General features: G+C 46.8%; 1 protein-coding gene across 1 annotated transcript; it reads right to left on the bottom strand.

Annotated features, from left to right (window-relative positions):
- Positions 1-6,122: 6,122 nt before the first annotated feature.
- LOC123761764 (uncharacterized) lies at positions 6,123-19,735 on the bottom strand. Its single transcript, XM_069339070.1, has 3 exons — positions 19,477-19,735; positions 14,834-15,427; positions 6,123-7,351 (listed from the first exon to the last, which is right to left on the bottom strand). Exons 2-3 carry the CDS (start codon positions 14,912-14,914, stop codon positions 6,509-6,511), a joined length of 924 nt encoding a protein of 307 aa, XP_069195171.1. The 5' UTR covers positions 14,915-15,427; positions 19,477-19,735; the 3' UTR covers positions 6,123-6,508.
- Between the last annotated feature and the right edge of the window lie 5,936 nt (positions 19,736-25,671).

Genomic DNA, 25,671 nt, shown 5'->3' with positions numbered 1-25,671 from the left:
GGCAAGAACAGAGCCTTGGGGAACACCGGCATGTAAGTTGAAGTAGTCAGAGTGTTGTCGGAGGAACTTAATTCTCATTGTCTTATTGTCTAAGTAGTTAGAAAGAAGTTTGGTAGTGATAAGGGGAAGATTAAAGTTGTTGTATAGTTTGAATTTTAGGCCGTCATGTCAAGCAGTGTCAAAGGCCTTCTCAACGTCCTTAGTGATGAGTGCAGTCTTAAGTCTTTGGTGATGGTTGATACTGAGGTAGTTAGTCATGATGTTTAAGGCGTCGTGAGTGGACCGGTGAGGCCGAAATCCAAACTGTTTGTTAGTGAGTAAGTCATTGTGTTCAAGCTGGGTTCTCAGTCTCTGGTTGATCAGCCTTTCAAAGACTTTGCCAAGTGTCTCTAGAAGGCTGATGGGTCTGTAGTTCTTTGGGTCAGTGGGAAGTTTCCCAGGTTTTGGAATAAGAACAGCTGTGGCAGACTTAAAGGTGAGAGGGAAGTATCCAGAGGCAAGGGAGGCGTTGAATAGGTTAGTGATAGCAGTAATGATAGAAGGAGGTGAGATATCTAAGAAGGATATGTCCAATGCCAGACGCACCAGGGGCTCTACGACGAGTGTCCATGAGAACTGTCTTGACATCAGCTAGAGTTAGGGGAGTCTGTAGTTCAGTGCTTGAATTGAGATTGTCAAGGTGAATGAGGTCGTCTGGTGTAGTTGCTTGTCTATTTTGGTGTATCCAGTCTTCGACTACTTCAATGTTGGGGCGGGCAGATGGTTCAGGAGGATGTGGGTGAAAAATTTGTTCCCAGTGGTGTTTAAAAATGTTGAGTACTGCTTCAGGATCAGGGAATTTGTTGTTATTATGAAGAAGGTATTTAAACGGTGTGTGAGTTGATCCTTGTAAGCGTTTGATTTGTTTCCAGAATTCTTGAGGTGTCAGTTTTCTGTGTTGTTGTGCTTGTTCTATGAGGTGTCACCAGCGTTTTGTGTGGTCTTCATCTAGGCTGTTAAGGATGTGGTTTTCTAATGCTGTAAGGGTCCCATAGTACTTGTCCATGACGATGCATGTTTTGTAAGAATCAAGTGTGATAGCAAGCTAAGAGGCGTTTTGAGCGAATGGAGGGGGGTGAAAGTGAAATGTGGTTTATTTGTTTTAGGAATGGAGATATTTGCTGCATTAATGATGGTGTCTTGTATGATGCGTGCTTGTGTGTCAATGTCAGTGTGATGTTTGTCATTGTATTCATAAGTGAGATCAGTGTCATCAATGTGTTGTTTGAACATGTCCCAGTTTTCCCTAAGGTATGATAATTGAGGAGTACTGGGGATAGGATTGTGGAGTCTGTGAGAATTAAGGCAATATGATCAGAGCCGGTAATGGGTCCTGGTGAAATGTGGTGTTGCAAGTTGCTGCCATGTCTGTTGGTGAATATGAGATCAGGTCTGCCAGAACCTGCATGACTGAAAAAAGTGGGGAAGTTAGGGCCAAGAGAGAATAGATGTTTTTGGGTGTATATTTGGTGAAGCTGTCTGCCATGCTGATCTGTGGTATTGTGGTGGAATGTAGGATGTTGTGCATTGAGGTCTGCAAGCAGAAAAACAGGCAAGTGAGTGTGGTTGAAGAGAGTTAAGAAATCTTGCATGAGAATGCCGGTGTTAGGACGGGTGTAGGTTGTGCAGATGATGAGAGAACCCATTTGTGTGTGAACTTTGATGGCTAGGAAATGTTTGTGAAGCCAATGAGTGTGTAGGAGTTCGTGTTTGTATGAAGAACGGATGAGTATTGCAACTCCTTCATGTGCTTCATCTGGTGACTGGTAAGAGGAGTAGCCATAATGTTTGATTTTATATAAGTTCGTAATGAATGTGCTATTTAATAATAACACATCAGGTCATCGGTCTCAATAAAATCTGACATCATGTGTCTAATGGAGAAATATGCCCGCACATTGAAATGGATGATCTTTATGAATGTTCCAGTTTTGATGGGGTGCTGGTGGGGTTTTGTGCCTGTTGAAGATGACGAGGTTTGTGATAATCAATGACTTTCGCAGTTACTGAGGAGGGTGCGTCTTGGAGGAGGGAGGCAGGAGTAATGGAAGATTGACCGCGGGAAGTGGGAGTGAGACAACGAGTTGCTGAACGGGATCGGTTGATGAAAAGAGATAATTTTTTTTTTTTATTTTTTTTTTTTTTTTTTAGATATATACAAGAGTTGTTACATTCTTGTACAGTCACTAGTACGCGTACCGTTTCGGGCTATGGTCCTTAATCCTATGGTCCCTGGAATACGATCCCCTGCCGCGAAGAATCGTTTTTTTCAGCCAAGTACACATTTTACTGTTGCGTTAAACAGAGGCTACAGTAAAGGAATTGCGCCCAGTAAATCCTCCCCGGCCAGGATACGAACCCATGACATAGCGCTCGCGGAACGCCAGGCGAGTGTCTTACCACTACACCACGGAAACTAAAAATTAGGAATAACTGAAGCTGGTGGGGGATGAAGGCGGGCTGTAGGCATGGTGACAGGGTCCAGGTGGGAAGTATCAGAAGTTGTAGTGTTTGAGGTCAGATTGGAAGTGGAGGGGACAATGTTGGAAGAAGAGGGGTGAGAATACTTGGGACATGGATGGGTCAGTTTGGGATAGTACAGTGTGTGCTGTTTGGTCAGTGGCTCCGTTTTCTGTAGCTTATCAGGATTGTGTTGGTAGTACCTTGTGGGGAAACTGTAGTATTTTCCTCAGCTGAAGTCTTGGTGTTTTGTGGAGTGAGGACTGTAGGTGAGAATGGAACAGAGTGCAAGAGCTGAGTAGAAGGAACAGAGATACTTGGAAGACCATTATGAGTGAGAAAGATAGGAAGATAGTCAGCAAAGTCACGGCCATCGTCCTTGGCCTTCAAGTAAGTTGAAGGCCAAGGATATTTGATATTTGACAAGTTTCTATGAACATCAGAGGTCCACGGTTGTTCAACGTCCTACCAGTGAGCATCAGAAATATTGCAGGAACAACCGTGGACATCTTCAAGAGGAAACTAGATTGTTTCCTTCAAGGAGTACCGGACCAACCGGGCTGTGGTGGGTATGTGGGCCTGCGAGCCGCTTCAAGCAACAGCCTGGTGGACCAAACTCTCACAAGTCAAGTCTGGCCTCGGGCCGGGCTTGGAGAGTAGAAGAACTCCCAGAACCCCATCAACCAGGTATCAACTAGGTATATGCAGCTTGTACACAGGCAGTGACTCGTTCATATGAAAGGAAGCAAATCTACAAATGCTTCCAAATATGCGTTCGGAATCAAATCTACAAATGCAATTCAACTTCAGATTGGCAATGTAAACATTAGCAATAAAAATGATGGAAAGTTTCTTGGCATATTCCTAGACAAGAGACTCAACTTCAGCACCCACATACAACACATAACTAAGAAAGTCTCTAAAACAGTTGGTATACTCTCCAAAATCAGATATTATGTTCCTAACTCTGCTCTCATCTCTCTATATTATGCACTAATCTATCCCTATCTCAACTATGGTATCTGTGCATGGGGGTTCAACCACTGCAAACCACCTCAAGTCCATCATCACCCAGCAAAAATCTGCTATCAGAATAATAACAAATTCTGCTTTCAGATAACACTCAGCCCCCTTGTTTAACTCCCTAAACATGCTAAATATAATCTCACTCCGCAAATTCTCTTGTGTCAACTACATTTACAAAACCCTGTTCTTAAATGCAAATCCTTGTCTGAAACTCTTCTTGGACAGATGTAATAGGACCCATTATCACCACACCAGAAGGCTATCGTAGCTGTAGCCCCTAAATTACCCTTGGAGCATATATAGATGGTGCTGGGTAACGACCTCGGCGGAGGCAGGATACAACCCGATTGGACCAGGAGTGCCTATGTTTCCGGCAGTGGTGCAACCCTGCCAGATGAGGTGCTGGTCGACTCAGGCAGTGGCGAGGAAGCCGACCGCAGCAATGATAACGTCGCCAAGGACGACGACAACGATGGCGAGAATGCAGAGGTCGTGGAGAACCCCGACGAGGACCTGCGGCTAAGCCTAATGATGCGTGTGGAGGAGTGGCGAGGTGAAGCTGTACAAGTGCCTGGGGCGGTGAAGGTGTTGCAGGCCGCACTCCCACCACATAAAAGTGTCAGTAAGGTGAGCTCAGAGGATGAGAGAACGACAGTGAGAAGCAGAGTGGAAGAGCCACGACACAGTGTACCCTACGCCGGTTGGATAGATAGTGGTAGGGGTAAGAAGAACCACCGTGGCAAGGTGAGCCAAAGTGAGGTGGATAAGCCTAACCACGAACCGAAGAAGACTGCTGGGAGAGGAGTCTCATGGAGGAATGAAGATGTTCACCGAGAACAGTGGAACGAATGGTATAGGAAGAGTAATGGGAAGAAAGCAGGGAACAGGTATACCCAGGGTAGGCGCCAGCCTAGCCAGAGGGACACTGGGCCATAGCAAAAGTTTAGTGTGGAAGAGAGGAAGGTGCTGGATGGAGGACAGGTAACAGGTATTGCTGTGAGGAGACAGTGCACTTATAGGAGAAGAGGAACCGAGAAGAGAGAAGTTTGGCGAAGAGGAGATCGTGAGCCGAAGCATGGAATACCTGAAAGATGCAGTGGAAGTGCAAGGGTACCTCAGAATGCACGATGCAGTGGAGGCTCTACATGTACTGAACCTTGCAGTGGTAACGAGTCGTTGAAGTGTACTCGTAGACACTGAAGGAGGATCTCTTATAGGTGTTCTGAGAACACCCACCCCACCCGGTCTTGTGCAAGGTGGAAGTACAAGAATACAAGTGTCTGGCGAGGTAGTACGAGCCACGTCACCAACATGGATGGAGGATGAAAGAGCATAGGCTGCCCTCTCCAGTGCTGTTCATTCGATATGACTCTTATTTTAAGAGGAGGAGTATGTTATGGTGCCCTCTCTTATTTCTCCCTAATGCCAGCGATAAGAGTCATATCCACTAATCCTACAGGTTTCCTGAGATGCAGGGAGTCTTTTGGTATACGGACGACCCTATTGATCACCTAGTTAGGGAAAAATTTGTATTTATAGGTTTGTAGGTAAAGGGGGGGGGAGGAGGTCGTGCCCCAGGTACATACAAAATGGTGACCCTGCCTGCAAATCTGCCATTTTGTGGGCGACGCCAGCCGGCTGGGGATTGTCTGGCCGAGGTCACATGACGTGGCTAACCAATCAGGGTCTGCCGTGACGTCACCGAGAGACCTGGCTTGGCGCTGGCAGTGGACTTCGTGGAGAGCTGAGCTGACTTTGGACGCGAGCAGAAATGCGTCGAAGAGCTCTCGAGGTTGGAGGATCTGGTAGCCTTGCTCAGTGGATTATAAGCAGCCATCAGTCTACCATTATTGCTGAAGACACTGCTTCTGGGGAGCATGAAGAAGCCAAGTTTAGTGGGCAAAGAAGTGCCAAGAATTTGAGGACAATAGTCGGCGACGACTTGGGAGGGAATGCCTGGCGCCCGCGAGTCCGGATGGTACGATGAGCAGGTCTGCAGTGACTGGGTCATATCTATTGAGATATATAGATACCGTCAAGAAGCAGGGAAGGAGGGAAGACACCGTCTCCAGATCCAGGAGAGAACGTCTTGTTGAAGAAACGTGTGTATACAGTGACCGGGTCAGTGACCACTGGTTGGACCAGTATTGAAATACTTGAAATCAAGAGAGTGGCACGGAGACAATGCGATTACTTCACGACATCTGAGGCCTTGCAACACGCTACTGGATCACCGAGGAGCAACCCGGGTTTAGTGGAATGATCCTAGCCTTCGATGTGGTTGATGGGCTGGTCTGCAACTCCAGATTCATATGCATGGGGTCAAGTAAATGCAATGTAAATCAGTGCATGTCAAAAAGTAGAAATTGTGTAGAAATTATACAATATAGTGTATGAAAAGCTGACAAGCCAATTATTGTAAACTAAAACTTTATTAAGTTGCATAAAATTAAACACTTTCTAAATATTACATAAATTTTCACACCTATAGTAGATAAGGAACTTATTAATTTATTTAAGATATTGGGTGTGTTTGGGGCCATCTTTATGTCGCTGATCAACGACACTGTAGTGGGATTATCTTGCTAGAATATAGATGAATATCTGCTCTTTATTTGAATGTTGTTTGAATATACATTTTATGATTCCAAGGGTGGTTGTATATCTCTAGTTATTGGAAGAAAGTGCTATGCCATTATCACTATGTAGTATTTGAGAGGGATAAGATACAGATTAAGATTTGGGGAAATGTGAGATTTAGTTCTCAGGAGAAGCTGGTAAGTCAAAACGAGTTTGTAGCACTTGTAAGGGATATGAGAACGGGAATTAGGGATAGGATGGAGGAAAGGAATGGTGCCCAACCGCTTTGACCATGAGGGGAGTCGAACGCCGACCAGCAAAATGCAACGCCATCACAAAACCGCCCAGTTCAAGTGATTGAGCACTTGTGCTTCTACATATTAATTACAAACTCTTTGAAGGTTTAATGTTTTGGAGGTATGGGCATTGCTTGGACTTTTTTCATGATCGGGTCGTCTCCCTTCACAAAAAAATAGTCGAACCCATTTTTGCCAATCAGGACGAATCCTCTGTTCTTCATGTCGTCGACAAACTGGTGATTGAAATCCTTGAAGTGGACTTCCTCGACCACCATGGCGCGGATGGTGATTCTGTCCCAGGGAATATTCTTGAGGACACTTTTCTCCGCCCCTTGGATGTCCAGGGAGAGGAAGTCCACTGTGGACACCTTGAGGGCCAACAGGTAGGACGCTAGAGGGAAGCACTGCACGGCGTAATACGTCTTGTTCGAGGATGATATATAACCATCGTAGATGGTAGTGTTAAGCTTGACGCCGACGAGGTAGGAGGACCAGCGACGTTCGGCGGCATTATTTTTCTCACGTAGAGAGACGATCACCTCCTCCTTCGGGTGATTCTCTGTCGACAAGCAAGAGAAGGAGATCCAAGCCTTGCGGTGCTTGGTTGTCACCATCTGGTAGTTCTCAGGGTTGGCCTCGATCAGCAGACCTGTCCACCCTAACTCTCTTTCCAGGCGGAGGGTGTTCGATCCCCTCTCGCCGTCAAAGGCTCCGGATTCCACGAAGAATCCCCCACGTTGGTCGTCAAATAGCTTTTTTATATTGTTCATAATGAATGGTACTTCAGACAAAACACCAGTAAGGTTGTAGGGCTTGGTAGATGGCGGGACCAGGTGCTCGCGACGCAATATGTCCAGGACTCGAGGGTCATAAGGAGAAATCGGTCCACGAAGTCTGTGTCGAACTTCGTCTTGAACCCATAACGTACGGAGTGTTACGCTGCCACTCTGTTGATTAAAAATATATATTACTGGTATGGTACACACACACTATAGTGCTTAAGCATATTCATATACAAACAGTCACACTTGCATGCACAGAAAAGCTTTCTCAAGAGACTGCTATACAAGCTTGTGCATCAAGCACAGGTAAACAGGAAGATGGTAAGTGGGAACAGAGAGTACCTCTCTGATAGGAAGCAGATGGTGATGGTGATAGGGATATGGCTTCAGAATAGAGAGAAGTCGCAAATGGAATACCACATGTATCAGTACCAGCACCAATACTATTGTGGAGCACCACTATGGTCAAAACTAGGATCTATACTATTCCTAATATACAAAAATAACCTGAGGAAGCTGATGCATTCAAATGAAAATTTATAAATGAAGCAAAGATTGAAATCACAACACACGAGGATTATAAACGGATTCAATGGGGGATCTCGAGGCCCTTCAGAGGTAGTCAGACAAGTGAGAACCCGACTTAACCCTCACACTTCTCCCCAAATGCCATAACGTGATTTTATTTTACCCATTTGATTGTTTACTACTTTTAAACTTATGCACCTTGAAAAAGTACTGTAATTGACTGTTGCACAGGCCAAGCCTCTCCTCTTCTCCCTTCTTTTTTCCTCCCCTTCTCCCCTCGTTCGTCTCTCCCTTCCTTGTACATTCTTCCCCCTCCCATGTTGCCTCATCTTTCCATCCTTTTTCCTCCGCCCTTTCCTGCCATAAAAACTCGAGTCAGGTGTCCTTAGGCAAGGGACACTGCCCTTACATCACCAGCTAATCCTATTCCCTAATCCTCCTTTCAATCCTCCTTCCACTCCTCCTACCCAACCATTCCTCCCTCTCTCTCTCTCTCGTCCCTTCCATAGCCATTGGCAAATTGTTGGGGCAATATAACTCAGTGCCATAAACCCGTATTCTCAAATTTTCTTGGGTGGCTGGTCAGCCGAAGCTCGTTCACAGGAATCTGGTTGTAACCTTATTTCCAGATTCTGTGAGAAGACCGCTTCTGGGTATTTGTCAGGCATTTCATTGGCCAGGAGCAGTGGCTTTTGTTTCATTGGTTAGTAGTGCTAGGGTACTAGGCCTGGGGGATCACGTGATTGGTCTGAATATCAAGAGGCGGAGTCTCCGAGGGTAGTGCCAGACATCCATTGGCCAAGGGATCAGAAAATCCAGTTTTGGTTTGAATTGGTTGGCACTCCTAGCCCGGAGCCAAGCTCGTGTGTCGCTCCTAGCCCGGAGCCAAGCTCGTGTGTCGCTCCTAGCCCGGAGCCAAGCTCGTGTGTCGCTCCTAGCCCGGAGCCAAGCTCGTGTGTCGCTCCTAGCCCGGAGCCAAGCTCGTGTGTCGCTCCTAGCCCGGAGCCAAGCTCGTGTGTCGCTCCTAGCCCGGAGCCAAGCTCGTGTGTCGCTCCTAGCCCGGAGCCAAGCTCGTGTGTCGCTCCTAGCCCGGAGCCAAGCTCGTGTGTCGCTCCTAGCCCGGAGCCAAGCTCGTGTGTCGCTCCTAGCCCGGAGCCAAGCTCGTGTGTCGCTCCTAGCCCGGAGCCAAGCTCGTGTGGCGCTCCTAGCCCGGAGTCAAGCTCGTGTGGCGCTCCTAGCCCGGAGTCAAGCTCGTGTGTCGCTCCTAGCCCGGAGCCAAGCTCGTGTGGCGCTCCTAGCCCGGAGTCAAGCTCGTGTGGCGCTCCTAGCCCGGAGTCAAGCTCGTGTGGCGCTCCTAGCCCGGAGCCAAGCTCGTGTGTCGCTCCTAGCCCGGAGTCAAGCTCGTGTGGCGCTCCTAGCCCGGAGCCAAGCTCGTGTGTCGCTCCTAGCCCGGAGCCAAGCTCGTGTGGCGCTCCTAGCCCGGAGCCAAGCTCGTGTGTCGCTCCTAGCCCGGAGCCAAGCTCGTGTGTCGCTCCTAGCCCGGAGCCAAGCTCGTGTGGCGCTCCTAGCCCGGAGCCAAGCTCGTGTGTCGCTCCTAGCCCGGAGCCAAGCTCGTGTGTCGCTCCTAGCCCGGAGCCAAGCTCGTGAGGAAAACCAAAGGCCTCCCTAGGGTAGACAAGGACATTTTTAGTTAGTGTGTCTGGTGTGAGACTGGTGTGGGGTCCGGGGGACCTGGAGGGCAGCCATTTAACATCTGTGGCCGGTAATTGCAGGACTAAGGTAATGTGTGTCTGAGTTTCGGTACATTAAAGTAATTGTACTCCGGTTATTGCCTCTTAGGGATGTATTTAGAGTAGGATATATTTAAATTTGTTATAAATGAACGTGTCTTTTGTTTAAATGAAGTGAATATTAATTAATTTAATGGTAATTACTTAACACCCCCCCCCTTTTTGATTAATGCTGAGTCATTTTTATATGTGGTATTTATGTACTGTATTGGAAGTCCCTGTCTTCTCTATAAGTTACCTAGTTACCTGGTTGATGGGGTTCTGGGAGTTCTTCTACTCCCTACTTCTACTATTGCCCGAGGCCAGGCTTGACTTGTGAGAGTTTGGTCCACTAGGCTGTTGCTTGGAGCGGCCCGCAGGCCCACATACCCACCACAGCCCGGTTGGTCCGGCACTCCTTGGAGGAATAAATCTAGTTTCCTCTTGAAGATGTCCACGGTTGTTCCGGCAATATTTCTTATGCTCGCTGGGAGGGTGTTGAACAACCGCGGACCTCTGATGTTTATACAGTGTTCTCTGATTGTGCCCATGGCACCTCTGCTCTTCACTGGTTCTATTCTGCATTTTCTTCCATATCGTTCACTCCAGTACGTTGTTATTTTACTGTGTAGATTTGGTACTTGGCCCTCCAGTATCTTCCACGTGTATATTATTTGGTATCTCTCTCGTCTTCTTTCTAGTGAGTACATTTGGAGGGCTTTGAGACGATCCCAATAATTTAGGTGCTTTATCGCGTCTATGCGTGCCGTATATGTTCTCTGTATTCCCTCTATTTCAGCAATCTCTCCTGCTCTGAAGGGGGAAGTGAGTACTGAGCAGTACTCAAGACGGGACAACACAAGTGACTTGAAGAGTATAACCATTGTGATGGGATCCCTGGATTTGAAAGTTCTCGTAATCCATCCTATCATTTTTCTGGCTGTCGCAATATTTGCTTGGTTATGCTCCCTAAACGTTAGGTCGTCAGACATCATTATTCCCAAATCCTTTACATGCTGTTTTCCTACTATGGGCACATTTGATTGTGTTTTGTACCCTGTATTATGTTTAAGGTCCTCATTTTTACCGTACCTGAGTACCTGGAATTTATCACTGTTAAACATCATGTTATTTTCTGATGCCCAGTCGAAAACTTTATTAATATCAGCTTGAAGTTTTTCAATGTCTTCAGCCGAGGTAATTTTTATACTGATTTTTGTGTCATCTGCAAAGGATGATACGAAGCTGTGATTTGTATTTTTGTCTATATCTGATATGAGAATAAGGAAAAGCAGCGGTGCAAGGACTGTACCTTGAGGTACAGAGCTTTTAACTGTGCTCGGACTAGATTTTATATGGTTGACAGTTACTCGCTGAGTCCTGTTTGACAGAAAACTGAGTATCTAGCGTCCTACTTTACCGGTTATTCCCATTGACTTCATTTTGTGTGCTATCACGCCATGGTCGCATTTATCGAAAGCCTTTGCGAAGTCCGTGTATATCACATCAGCATTCTGTTTTTCTTCTAATGCCTCGGTGACTTTGTCGTAGTGCTCAAGTAGCTGTGAGAGGCACGATGTTTCCGCTCGAAATCCATGTTGGCCTTGGTTCTGAAGGTCATTGGTCTCCATGAAATTGGTGACCTGACTCCTAATCACTCTCTCAAATACTTTTATTATGTGCGATGTTAGTGAAACTGGTCTTTAGTTCTTTGCCAATGCTTTGCTCCCTCCCTTGTGTAGAGGAGCTATGTCTGCTACTTTAAGTGCATCTGGTATCTCCCCCGTGTCCAAGCTCTTCCTCCACACTATACTGAGTGCCTGTGCTTCCGGCACTTTGCATTTCTTTATAAATATTGAATTCCATGAGTCTGGACCTGGGGCCGAGTGCATGGGCATGTTTTCAATTTCTCTTTCAAAATTTAGTGCGCTCGTGTTGATATCAGTTATATTTACAGGGGTTTGAATATCCCGCATAAAGAAATTGTCTGGATCTTCCACTTTCATGTTGTTTATTGGAGTGCTAAACATGTCCTCATACTGCTTTTTTAGGATTTCACTAATTTCTTTGTCATCCTCCGTGTATGAACCTTCACTTGTACGAATAGGTCCAATACTGGCAGTGGTTTTTGCTTTTGAATTCGCATATGTGAAGAAGTATTTTGGATTTTTCTTTATTTCCTGAATTGCTTTCTGTTCTAACTGCCTTTCTTCAGTTTCATACGAGTGTTTCAATTCCCGCTCGATTTCTTCAATCTCCCTATTTAAATTATTCCTTCTTTGATGGGAAATTCGTGTCTACATAAGCAGTTACGTTATTTTTTTTCCTGCGTTTATAGTGTCGTCTACAATCTCTTTCTACGTTAGATCTGTTTCTGGCTTTCCTCAAAGGAACATGTTTCAGACAGACTTGATACGCTTCTGAAGTCAGTTTTTCTATTCCTTCTGTAGGACTTGTATTACTTAGAACAGTTCCCCATGGAATGTTTGTAAGTTCCCTGTTTATTATCTCCCAGTCTATCCTTTTATTATTAAAATTGAATTTACTGAATAGCCCCTCTCGCTTTATCAACGTTTTAGGTCTATTTTGAGTATTGATGGTCGTTTGCACTTCAATGAGCTTGTGATCTGAATATGTGGTATCTGATATCGTAATGTCTCTGATAATGTTTTCATTGTTCGTAAAGACCAGATCTAGAATATTTTCATTTCTCGTTGGCTCCGATATCTGCTGATTGAGTGAAAATTTGTCACAGAATCTAAGTAGTTCTCTAATCTGAGGTTGGTTAGGTCCTGATAGATTTCCTGGTATAATATTATTGTTTGCTATTCTCCACCTGAGACTAGGCAAGTTGAAGTCACCTAGGAAGATAATATCAGGTATCGGGTTCTCCAAATTATCAAGGCTATTCTCTATTTTGCTTATCTGTTATGTGAATTCCTCAGCCGTTGCATCTGGCGGTTTGTATATTAGAATAATCACTAAGTTTATTTTCTCTATTTTTAATCCCAGTACCTCTACCACCTCATTTGTAACGTTAAGGAGCTCCGAGCATACAAGGTCTTCCCTAATATACAGACCCACTCCTCCATGTGACCTAATTTTCCTATCACACCTGTATAGGTTATATCCTGTAATCCAGATCTCACTGTCCAACAATTCCCCTGCATGGGTTTCTGTGAAAGTTCCAAATACTGCATTTGACTCCGTGAGGAGGCCATTTATGAACTGTACTTTGTTGTTTGTTCTTGTTTTCAGTCCTTGTATGTTAGTAAAGATGAATGAGGTTGCTCTATTAGTGATAGTTTGAATGGGAGACTTTTTCGGCAAGCCCATTATGCGTGGACATAATGAGTTTGTTCTGACCAGTACTGATTGTTGTAGGGCAGTTGTCTGTCGTAGTTGTAGTTCCCTTTCGGTGGGTAATTGTATCTGTAATTCTGGAATGCAAATGGATCTGGCATCCAGTTCCATACATAGATTTATCGATCCACTTTCCCCTATTACACTTGTTGGAAACCAATTTGCTAGTACTACACATAAGGGGCATAACTGGCCGACCCCTCACAGTGTTCAAGAGAGAACTGGATAAGCACCTCCAAAGGATACCTGATCAACCAGGCTGTGACTCATACGTCAGGTTGCGAGCAGCCGCGTCCAACAGCCTGGTTGATCAGTCCGGCAACCAGGAGGCCTGGTCGACGACCGGGCCGCGGGGACGCTAAGCCCCGGAAGCACCTCAAGGTAACCTCAAGGTAGTAAGCACACACACACACACACGGTGGGCACACAGGACGTGGGTCTATGGGGTGGGTTCTGGCACCACGAGGTGGACTCAACACGAAATTCACGTATTATTTCCTTTAAAGCACAAAAGTCGGATGTCAATCACTATGGTATATTGTTTAATAAGTTGAGACGCACTTTATGAGTTATCTGACTGTGTTTAGTTCCTGTATCACTGAAATATCCCGAGATATATATTGTTTTTCACAGAGCTCACGTGTGCTTCCCCTCCCCACACGCTACATAGACCCCCAGTAAGTAAAGATTATTATGATTAATTCCCAAGCACTCTCGTCAAGATTCCTACACCCTTCGACTTCATAATTATTGATGTCTGTCCTTCCTGGGAGATCAGTAATACAGTAATTCAGGTTTCAGGAAGGTGGTGGCAGTTGTAAGTTTAAGTATTATTCATTATTCAAAATCATAACCCTTCATTTGCAGCTTCCCACTCTCATTTAATGTTTCAGTTTAATATTAGCTGGGAGTTCAGTGAAGACCACAGTGAGCTTGCAAGCGGTGTTAAGCTAGGCTTTTAAGTGAGTAAGGGGAGTACCAATGTGGAGGTGTTACAGTATTAAAAAAAAAAAGTTGCGCAGTTTAAGGGTTAAACATCAACAAATACAATGTGATGAGGTTAAGAGATGGAGAATCATGATCAACTGAGCAATGCTAAATAAGGGAAAGTATGTGTGATTTTATAGAGCCCCTTGACTGGCATCAAAGCCCTTAGCAGGCACCGAAGGGCCTTGACTTGTACCGGAAGCCCTTAACGGGTACCGCAGGAGCCCTGACTTGCGCCAAAGGCCTTTAACGGGTTCCCTTAATGGGAAACTAATAAGGCTGATGTTCAGTATAAAGAATGGCAGAAGAACAGAATATAATAGGAATTTTGAAGCATAGATGGTTCACAGTGATACCATAAAGAACATTATCAGCATAAGAACAGTCCTTGAATGGACAGGACTGAAGGTGTTCTCTAACTGGGAATTGAGTTGATTTGAGTTCAGTTGATTCAAGCAATTCAAAATGAATAGACGTTAAGCTATCAGCCGAGAGTTGAACGAAAGTGATCTATCTCCTGCTTGAAGATAAGGACCACATGAGAACACAAACATACTCACCATGAGGCAGCAGTGAACATGAGAACATAAACACACTCACCATGAGGCAGCAGTGAACATGAGAACATAAACACACTCACCATGAGGCAGCAGTGAACATGAGAACATAAACACACTCACCATGAGGCAGCAGTGAACATGAGAACATAAACACACTCACCATGAGGCAGCAGTGAACATGAGAACATAAACACACTCACCATGAGGCAGCAGTGAACATGAGAACATAAACACACTCACCATGAGGCAGCAGTGAACATGAGAACACAAACACACTCACCATGAGGCAGCAGTGAACATGAGGACATAAACACACTCACCATGAGGCAGCAGTGAACATGAGAACATAAACACACTCACCATGAGGCAGCAGTGAACATGAGAACATAAACATACTCACCATGAGGTAGCAGTGAACATGAGAACATAAACATACTCACCATATGGTAGCAGGCGTAGATGAACATGACGATCAACAATGAACAAATAACTTTCGTGTTTCTTATCTTCGAGAACTCCATCTTCACTCACCTTCTTGTTATCTATATATTATGTTTATAATGAGCTTTTACTCACTTTCCTTCAGTTTTATTTCGTCCTAATAAAGTACTTATTTAAGATGGCAAGATTTTTCACGTATTGGTGCAAAGTTTTCACTCCTTAACGTTTATTTCCACAATGAAACGTTCATTTCATTCCACAGTCAATACAAATATTTACTGAAGATGGAATTCTCCTTAGAATTTGAGTGCTCAAATTTGAACCAACAATGGAACGGTTATTATTTTAATTTGTCACGTATCCTGTATTATATTTACATTCATCAGAGTGAATGTTTCCAGAAAGCAATGCTCACGTGCTCATTTTAATATCTGTTTTCTAAAGTTAATGCCGATTTCTCATATTATTATGCCACTTATTCATATTATTGCGCAACTTTCATTTGGACTGAAGACTTGTAAGTATTTAAAAATTTAATTTCTGCCGACAGTTTTTTCTTGTTTTAGCTGCATGATGTCTTATTCCTCTGAAAACTGAGACATGTTCTTGAGTGAATAACAAAATTTATAATATATTATAAAAGGATAAGATCGATATATATATATATATATATATATATATATATATATATATATATATATATATATATATATATATATATATATATATATATATATATATATATATATATATATATATATATTAAATATGACCGAAAAAGTATGATTAATAATTCTAACACGAATTTTCTCAATCTTTCGTACATTTCTTTTCACTGTTGGTGGTAATTCAAAAATCAATTCTCCAAAATTCATTTTTATTTCTAGTCTGACGCGACACTTGAGCGCATTTCGTAAAACTTATTACATTTTCAAAGACTTTAGTTACACATACACAACTGAATAGAACTTACACATCTCCGATTTGTTTATATCTACATTTGAGTGAGGTGGTATTTAATAGGGTATTAATTTCGTCAACACAAGACAGAACACGAAACAATGGGTATTGAATAGAAGTGATTGTAGAAAGCCTATTGGTCCATATTTCTTGATGCTTCTATATTGGAGTGGAGTCTTGAGGTGGGTAGAATATAGTTGTGCATTAATTGGCTGTTGATTGCTGGTTTTGACTTTTTAATGTGTAGTGCCTCGCAAACGTCAAGCCGTCTGCTATCGCTGTATCTATCGATGATTTCTGTGTTGTTTACTAGGATTTCTCTGGCGATGGTTTGGTTGTGGGAAGAGATTATATGTTCCTTAATGGAGCCCTGTTGCTTATGCATCGTTAAACGTCTAGAAAGAGATGTTGTTGTCTTGCCTATATACTGGGTTTTTTGGAGCTTACAATCCCCAAGTGGGCATTTGAAGGCATAGACGACGTTGGTCTCTTTTAAAGCGTTCTGCTTTGTGTCTGGAGAGTTTCTCATGAGTAGGCTGGCCGTTTTTCTGGTTTTATAGTAAATCGTCAGTTGTATCCTCTGATTTTTGTCTGTAGGGATAACGTTTCTATTAACAATATCTTTCAGGACCCTTTCCTCCATTTTATGAGCTGTGGAAAAGAAGTTCCTGTAAAATAGTCTAATAGGGGGTATAGGTGTTGTGTTAGTTGTCTCTTCAGAGGTTGCATGGCGTTTCACTTTCCTTCTTATGATGCCTTCGACGAAACCATTGGAGAAGCTGTTGTTGACTAGGACCTGCCTTACCCTACAGAGTTCTTCATCGACTTGCTTCCATCCTGAGTTGTGGCTGAGAGCACGGTCGACATAAGCGTTAACAACACTCCTCTTGTTCCTGTCTGGGCAGTCGCTGTTGGCATTGAGGCACATTCCTATGTTTGTTTCCTTAGTGTAGACTGCAGTGTGGAAACTTCCGCTCCTTTCCATGACTGTTACATCTAGAAAGGGCGGCTTCCCATCCTTCTCCATCTCGTAAGTGAAACGCAACACAGAATTACGCTCAAATGCCTCCTTCAGCTCCTGCAGATGTCTGACAACAGGTACCTGCATAAAAATGTCGTCAACATACCTGCAGTATATGGCCGGTTTCAAGTTCATGTCGACTAAGACCTTTTGTTCGATGGTACCCATGTAGAAGTTCGCAAACAGGACACCTAGGGGACGCCCATGGCGACCCCATCTACTTGCTTATACATGTGCCCATCCGGGCTCAAGAAGGGTGCCTCTTTAGTACAAGTTTGGAGTAGTTTCCTTAGAATGTTTTCTAGTATGGCAAGAGGAGTACAGGCCAGATCACGATACACTCTGTCTGCTATCATCCCGAGTGTTTAGTCCACAGGTACGATGGTAAACAGTGATTCTACGTCCAACGAGGCTCTTATCCCTGTGGCCCGTGTTCCCCGCAGTAAGTCAACAAATTCCTTTGGAGACTTCAGGCTGAAGGCGCAAGGGACATAAGGAGTCAGCAAGCTGTTGAGTCGCTTCACCAGTCTGTACGTAGGTGTGGGTATCTGGCTTATGATTGGCCGAAGTGGGTTTCCAGGCTTGTGTGTTTTGACATTTCCATACGCGTATCCAGGTTTATATTCCCTAATAATCTTTGGCAGGTGGAGTCCGGATTTCTTGGCGTTCACAGTTTCGATCAATTTGTTGACCTTTGCTTTCAATTCGCCTGTAGTGTCCTTCGTTACCCTTTGGAATTTAGTTTGGTCAGAGAGAATGAGGTTCATTTTCGCCAGATATTCGTCTTTTTTAAGAATGACATATATTGGCAACTTGTCACCTCTCCTGACGACTATCTCCTTGTTCTCACGAAGGCTCTTAGCTGCCGCTTTGAGCTCGGGGGACAGTATGGTGCTTCTGTAATTGCCTCGATTCTTTCCTCCTTCCGCGATAAGTTTTTTCTGCGATTAAAAATTGCGGTGCATTTGTTGACTAAGGGAGCCGGCCGGCCGAGCGGACAGCACGCTTGATTTGTAATCCTGTGGTCCCGGGTTCGATCCCGGGCGCCGGCGAGAAACGATGGGCAGAGTTTCTTTTACCCTATGTCCCTATTACCTAGCAGTAAAATAGGTACCTGGGTGCTAGTCAGCTGTCACGGGCTGCTTCTTGGGGGTGGAGGCCTGGTCGAGGACTGGGCCGCGGGGACACTAAAGCCCCGAAATCATCTCAAGATAACCTCAAGATAACAGGATGAGTATAGGGTGCACAATAAACTACTACTCAAAGGATGAGAATGGGGTGCACAATAAACTACCACTCACAGGATGAGTATGGGGTGCACAATAAACTACCACTCACAGGATGAGTATGGGGTGCACAATACACTACCACTCACAGGATGAGTATGGGGTGCACAATACACTACCGCTCACAGGATGAGTATGGGGTGCACAATAAACTACCACTCACAGGATGAGTATGGGGTGCATAATAAACTACCACTCACAGGACGAGTATGGGGTGCACAATACACTACCGCTCACAGGATGAGTATGGGGTGCACAATAAACTACCATTCACAGGATGAGTATGGGGTGCACAATACACTACCGCTCACAGGATGAGTATGGGGTGCACAATAAACTACCACTCACAGGATGAGTATGGGGTGCACAATAAACTACCACTCACAGGATGAGTATGGGGTGCACAATAAACTACTACTCACAGGATGAGTATGGGGTGCACAATACACTACCGCTCACAGGATGAGTATGGGGTGCACAATAAACTACCACTCACAGGATGAGTATGGGGTGCACAATAAACTACCACTCACAGGATGAGTATGGGATGCATAATAAACTACCACTCACAGGATGAGTATGGGGTGCATAATAAACTACCTCTCACAGGATGAGTATGGGGTGCACAATAAACTACCACTCACAGGATGAGTATGGGGTGCATAATAAACTACCACTCACAGGATGAGTATGGGGTGCACAATACACTACCACTCACAGGATGAGTATGGGGTGCACAATAAACTACCGCTCACAGGATGAGTATGGGGTGCACAATAAACTACCACTCACAGGATGAGTATGGGGTGCACAATACACTACCACTCACAGGATGAGTACAACATTCTTCAACAACGTACTATAAATAATTACACATAGAACCTGTACACAACCAGACCTAGGTCCAACCATACACGGGGCCTGACAGCTAAGTGGACAGCGCTTTGGATTCGTAGTCCTGAGGGTGTGGGTTCGATTCTAAGTGGAGACAGAAACAAATGGGCAGTTTCTATTACCATAATGCGCCTGTTCACCTAGCAGTAAATAGGTACCTGGAGCTGCTACGGTCTGCTTCCTGGGGGTGTGTAACAAAATGGAGGCCTGGTCGTGGACCGGGCCGCGGGGTCGCTAAGCCCCGAAATCATCTCGAGTTAACTACCGACATTCAAGAAAAAGATACGCAAAATGTTAACAAACATTACCATTAATTTTAATTTAGGGAAAATTTCATTTTTGGTTACATATCGCATTTACGAATATGGATTTCTGGGTTGAGCCGTAGCTTGGAAGACTGTGAGAGAGCGTGTATGTGTGTCTTTGGGTGGGTGGAAGGGGGAGGGATGTCGACGACCAAGCCAGGGTGCAGTGTACTCACCTCAGCTGCCAGTCGGTGACTGCGGGTGACATGCTCTCTCTCTCTCAACCCCGGGCGACGTGTTCCAATAATTTGATCCCGTTTTCTCTATGAAGTCGAAACAAATAAATTAAAAAATGTTAAATTTTGCCCCGAGGGGCGAGTTTATTGGGCCGCGCCACTCATCCTGTGAGTGGACACATACCGCCATTAGCAGCAAGTACAACACTCCCCAGTAGGAGAAAAATCCGCTGGGTTGTTCATCCTGTCCCTTGTACCTAGTCACAGCTGGGACTTGCTTAACTGTCTCAAGTGAACAGCTCCTCATTACTCAATATAATTGAACAATTCTCAGTTATAAGTTATATATTTAAGAACTGAGATAATGGTAATAATTCTAATGTGAAACTATTAAAATATAGCTTATGACTTATTTATTATTATTAAAATGTTATATAAATATATGATATATTATTAAATCTTTCCTATTAAAGTTATTTAGTTTTCATAGCAAATTTCAGAAATAAATAATAAATACTTATATACAAAAATAATGGTATTTTAATTCGCATTGACTGCGGTGTATAGTTAGTTGCGTATTGGTGGTGGTGATGGGTGCCATGGTGTGTATGTGGAAGTGTAATATAAGGAAAGTATGCTTTGTATATACTGAGTACGTTTGTATACTGTTTATACTGAATAAGTGTTTGGATGAATTGGTGTAGAAAGTGTTGCATAGATATATCAACATGTTTCCGTAGTATTATAACATACGTGGCTTGCAGGATGCACCTGTGTGTTCCTTTCCTGGTACAAACACCTGTAAGCACACCTGTAAACATCGACCCGCTTCTTTTTTATGGAAGGGGGGGGGAGGTTTTTACACAGGTGGACCAGGCCAGGTGGTGACAGGTGGACCTGGCCAGTTGGTGACAGGTGGACCAGGCCAGGTGGTGACAGGTGGACCTGGCCAGTTGGTGACAGGTGGACCAGGCCAGGTGTGGACAAGTGGACCAGGCCAGGTGTGGACAGGTGGACCAGGCCAGGTGGGGACAGGTGGACCAGGCCAGGTGATGACAGGTGGACCAGGTCAGGTGATGACAGGTGGACCAGGCCAGGTGGCGACAGGTGGACCAGGTCAGGTGATGACAGGAGGACCAGGCCAGGTGGGGACAGGTGGACCAGGCCAGGTGGTGACAGGTGGACCAGGCCAGTTGGTGACAGGTGGACCAGGCCAGGTGGGGACAGGTGGACCAAGCCAGGTGGGGACAAGTGGACCAGGCCAGGTGGTGACAGGTGGACCAGGCCAGGTGGTGACAGGTGGACCTGGCCAGTTGGTGACAGGTGGACCAGGCCAGGTGTGGACAAGTGGACCAGGCCAGGTGTGGACAGGTGGACCAGGCCAGGTGGGGACAGGTGGACCAGGCCAGGTGATGACAGGTGGACCAGGTCAGGTGATGACAGGTGGACCAGGCCAGGTGGCGACAGGTGGACCAGGTCAGGTGATGACAGGAGGACCAGGCCAGGTGGGGACAGGTGGACCAGGCCAGGTGGTGACAGGTGGACCAGGCCAGTTGGTGACAGGTGGACCAGGCCAGGTGGGGACAGGTGGACCAAGCCAGGTGGGGACAAGTGGACCAGGCCAGGTGGGGACAGGTGGACCAGGCCAGGTGGGGACAGGTGGACCAAGCCAGGTGGGGACAAGTGGACCAGGCCAGGTGGGGACAGGTGGACCAGGCCAGGTGGGGACAGGTGGACCAGGCCAGGTGGGGACAGGTGGACCAGGCCAGGTGGTGACAGGTGGCCCAGGCCAGGTGATGACAGGTGGACCAGGCCAGGTGGGGACAAGTGGACCAGGCCAGGTGGGGACAGGTGGACCAGGCCAGGTGTGGACAGGTGGACCAGGCCAGGTGTGGACAGGTGGACCAGGCCAGGTGGGGACAGGTGGACCAGGCCAGGTGTGGACAGGTGGACCAGGCCAGGTGGGGACAAGTGGACCAGGCCAGGTGTGGACAGGTGGACCAGGCCAGGTGTGGACAGGTGGACCAGGCCAGGTGTGGACAGGTGGACCAGGCCAAGTGGTGACAGGTGAACCTGGCCAGTTGGTGACAGGTGGACCAGGCCAGGTGTGGACAAGTGGACCAGGCCAGGTGTGGACAGGTGGACCAGGCCAGGTGGGGACAGGTGGACCAGGCCAGGTGATGACAGGTGGACCAGGTCAGGTAATGACAGGTGGACCAGGCCAGGTGGCGACAGGTGGACCAGGTCAGGTGATGACAGGAGGACCAGGCCAGGTGGGGACAGGTGGACCAGGCCAGGTGGTGACAGGTGGACCAGGCCAGTTGGTGACAGGTGGACCAGGCCAGGTGGTGACAGGTGGACCAGGCCAGGTGGGGACAGGTGGACCAAGCCAGGTGGGGACAAGTGGACCAGGCCAGGTGGGGACAGGTGGACCAGGCCAGGTGGGGACAGGTGGACCAAGCCAGGTGGGGACAAGTGGACCAGGCCAGGTGGGGGACAGGTGGACCAGGCCAGGTGGGGACAGGTGGACCAGGCCAGGTGGGGACAGGTGGACCAGGCCAGGTGGTGACAGGTGGCCCAGGCCAGGTGATGACAGGTGGACCAGGCCAGGTGGGGACAAGTGGACCAGGCCAGGTGGGGACAGGTGGACCAGGCCAGGTGTGGACAGGTGGACCAGGCCAGGTGTGGACAGGTGGACCAGGCCAGGTGGGGACAGGTGGACCAGGCCAGGTGTGGACAGGTGGACCAGGCCAGGTGGGGACAAGTGGACCAGGCCAGGTGTGGACAGGTGGACCAGGCCAGGTGTGGACAGGTGGACCAGGCCAGGTGTGGACAGGTGGACCAGGCCAGGTGGGGACAGGTGGACCAGGCCAGGTGGGGACAGGTGGACCAGGCCAGGTGGGGACAGGTGGACCAGGCCAGGTGGGGTCAGGTGGACCAGGTTGGGACATGTGAGATTTTTCTTTTTTTGAATCCTTTCTTTTGAAAGGATTTGAACATTAGTACAAAGGTCCTCAGCCAGAAAGGGCTGCACCGGAGCAGCTTATACATTAAGACTTAGACAGGCGAGAGCAACAAGAACGGATCCAAACAAATGGACTCCTAATCCACTGAGTCGTTGAGTTCCTCGATTGCCAGTGTAATATTACGAGTAACTCATGAGTTCTCACGCCAAATTTGATTTGATGTGTGTGGCTATGAATCTGGCTCGAATCGAGAAGCAAGCTGTGGTGGGTATGTGGGCCTGCGGGTCGCTCCAAGCAACAGCCTGGTGGACCAAACTCTCACAAGTCAAGCCTGGCCTCGGGCCGGGCTTGGGGAGTAGAACAACTCCCAGAACCCCATCAACCAGGTATCAAGCTTTCATTAATGATCACAAGAACAGGACAATATGTGCAATATGTTGCAGAATGTGTGGGGCATTAATATTATTGAAAGGTATTGACATAAATGACAGTTTCTTTAGCAACAGTAATAATTTATTTATAAAGAACGAAACTAATGCAAGACAACAATCTTGACGTTACGTTAATGTCCGTAAGTGACACGTTAGAGACAGCTAATCAACAGCCAGTCTAGCACCGACTCCTGTTTATGTCGCTCTCAAGTATAACAACAGACTCCTTCTGTTGTTGCTTCTGGCTGATAAATGAACTAACTGAACAATACGGGTGCTCACTTAGGATGCAAATTGCAATTAAAATACTTGCAGCGTTCTGCAATTAAATTACAATGCAATCAAAGCAAGGCGGGTTCACGAGACAAATCTTTGGTAACTCAAGTTACTTTAACACTCGTCTCCAAAGACGACAATCAAAACAATAGTATTAAAAGTTACACTAATTGATCTCAGTGATTAATTATTACTAATTGACTGTCAACTGTCAGTCAGCAATAAAGTATTCTATGTTAAGCACCAATACATAATTAGAGTCCTCACGTTAAGACCGGCTCTCTCAGTTACACATCCACATTCATTCAGGTCTGTAACTGCAGTACTGAAGCTCTGAAGATCACCCAAACTTCCTCCACACGTGGGTATGGGGACCACGGGGGTGCTGGACTGGTGAGGGACGAGTTCTTACGTGTCCCGGGCGCTCAGCACGGAAACTCACAGCGAGTGAGCAATAACTGTGCTCCTCACTGAGACAGGAATTCGCGTAGACGGCTCGTACGCGCACACAACGAGCGCTGAAGCCAGTACCAGTGTGTGGTGTCATGAGACAATGGCGACACGGTGAGGCGGGAAACGATGTCCACCTTAGTGGGCCGTAATTCTACAAATTACCACAGGAGGGTTTCACAAAACACTGAGAAACCTTCCTTATATTCTCCACCTCTGTCATGTATCTTAGTTATAAGAACAGATGACTATGAAGGGCGACAATAAACACGGATCACAACCACTACAGTCCTGTTGCTCCTCCTGTGATCACGTAGCGAGACTTCTTTACTTATCTCAAAATCCCAAAATAATCTCCCACACTCGCGCAAATTTAATTCTGACAGCAATTCACATTAGCGGGAATCAGAGCGGACTGGAGATTGATGTTAACGCCCCGAGGACGGAGATTGTAAATAATGGCCGTTAGCTACAATCCTCCACGTCCTGTCAAGACAAATCGTGGTCTCAGAATGCTTGGCTGGGGTGAGGCGGGAACTGGGGGCCCCCCTTCTCCCCCTCTGTCTATGGATTAACCAATGAGAGAAAAGCGCGCCGACTCGGCCTATGGTGCCTCCACCAACTATGGTCTCCCCTCTGGTCACGTGATGCCTGGGTGACGTCACGTCACCCAGCCAGTGCTGGTACTGGCTAGGAACCATTGATTTACGACCCCCAGCTTCCTGCCTGCTCTCTCTCTACACATGTTCATGTAAATACATGTCAATATCTGTATCTCTACTCACAGATGAGCTACGGGGTCCGTTGTAGTCTCACTGGACAGGCCTGGATCTATGCTTCACACAGATACCAAACAAGAGATGTTTAGTGGGAGAATTACGGAATGTAGAAAGAGTGCACGACGGTGCACCCTTGTCAGAGTGCACCGTAGTACACTTGTCAGTACTCCATAGTACTCTTGTCAGAGTGCACCCTTACGGTTTGCACTCCAACCCAGTCTAGATGCTAGCTGGTAAATCCTCCCTCTCACAGGACAGGTGGACCAGGCCAGGTGGGGACAGGTGGACCAGGCCAGGTGGGGACAGGTGGACCAGGCTAGGTGATGACAGGTGGACCAGGCCAGGTGGGGACAGGTGGACCAGGCTAGGTGGGGACAGGTGGACCAGGCCAGGTGGGGACAGGTGGACCAGGCTAGGTGGGGACAGGTGGACCAGGCCAGGTGGGGACAGGTGGACCAGGCCAGGTGGGGACAGGTGGACCAGGCTAGGTGATGACAGGTGGACCAGGCCAGGTGGGGACAGGTGGACCAGGCTAGGTGGGGACAGGTGGACCAGGCCAGGTGAAGACAGGTGGACCAGGCCAGGTGGGGACAGGTGGACCAGGCCAGGTGGAAACAGGTGGACCTGGCCAGGTGGTGACAGGTGGTGACAGGTGGACCAGGCCAGGTGGTGACAGGTGGACCAGGCCAGGTGGTGACAGGTGGCCCAGGCCAGGTGGAGACAGGTGGACCAGGCCAGGTGGAGACAGGTGGACCAGGACAGGTGGACCAGGACAGGTGGGGACAGGGGGACCAGGCCAGGTGGGGACAGGTGGACCAGGCCAGGTGGTGACAGGTGGCCCAGGCCAGGTGAAGACAGGTGGCCCAGGACTGGTGGGGACAGGTGGCCCAGGACTGGTGGGGACAGGTGGACCAGGCCAGGTGGGGAGAGGTGGACCAGGCCAGGTGGCGACAGGTGGACCAGACCAGGTGGGGACAGGTGGCCCGGCCAGGACTGGTGGACACACAGGTGGACCAGACCAGGTGGGGACAGGTGGACCAGGCCAGGTGTGTATATATATATATATATATATATATATATATATATATATATATATATATATATATATATATATATATATATATATATATATAGATATATATATATTTTGTGACGATAATCTCTTTCAAGAGAGATTGAGCCTGCTCTTCCCTACTTCAAGTTACGCCAAAGACACAAGTATAAGATGCTACATTCCAGAGACGTCACCAGTAGCACAAAACGTTTTGACCAGGAGGCAAAACGTATTCAAGA

Source organism: Procambarus clarkii, chromosome 5, assembly GCF_040958095.1.
Source record: "Procambarus clarkii isolate CNS0578487 chromosome 5, FALCON_Pclarkii_2.0, whole genome shotgun sequence".
Taxonomy (NCBI): Eukaryota; Metazoa; Arthropoda; class Malacostraca; order Decapoda; family Cambaridae; genus Procambarus; species Procambarus clarkii.
This window is presented reverse-complemented; position numbering and strand designations above follow the sequence as displayed.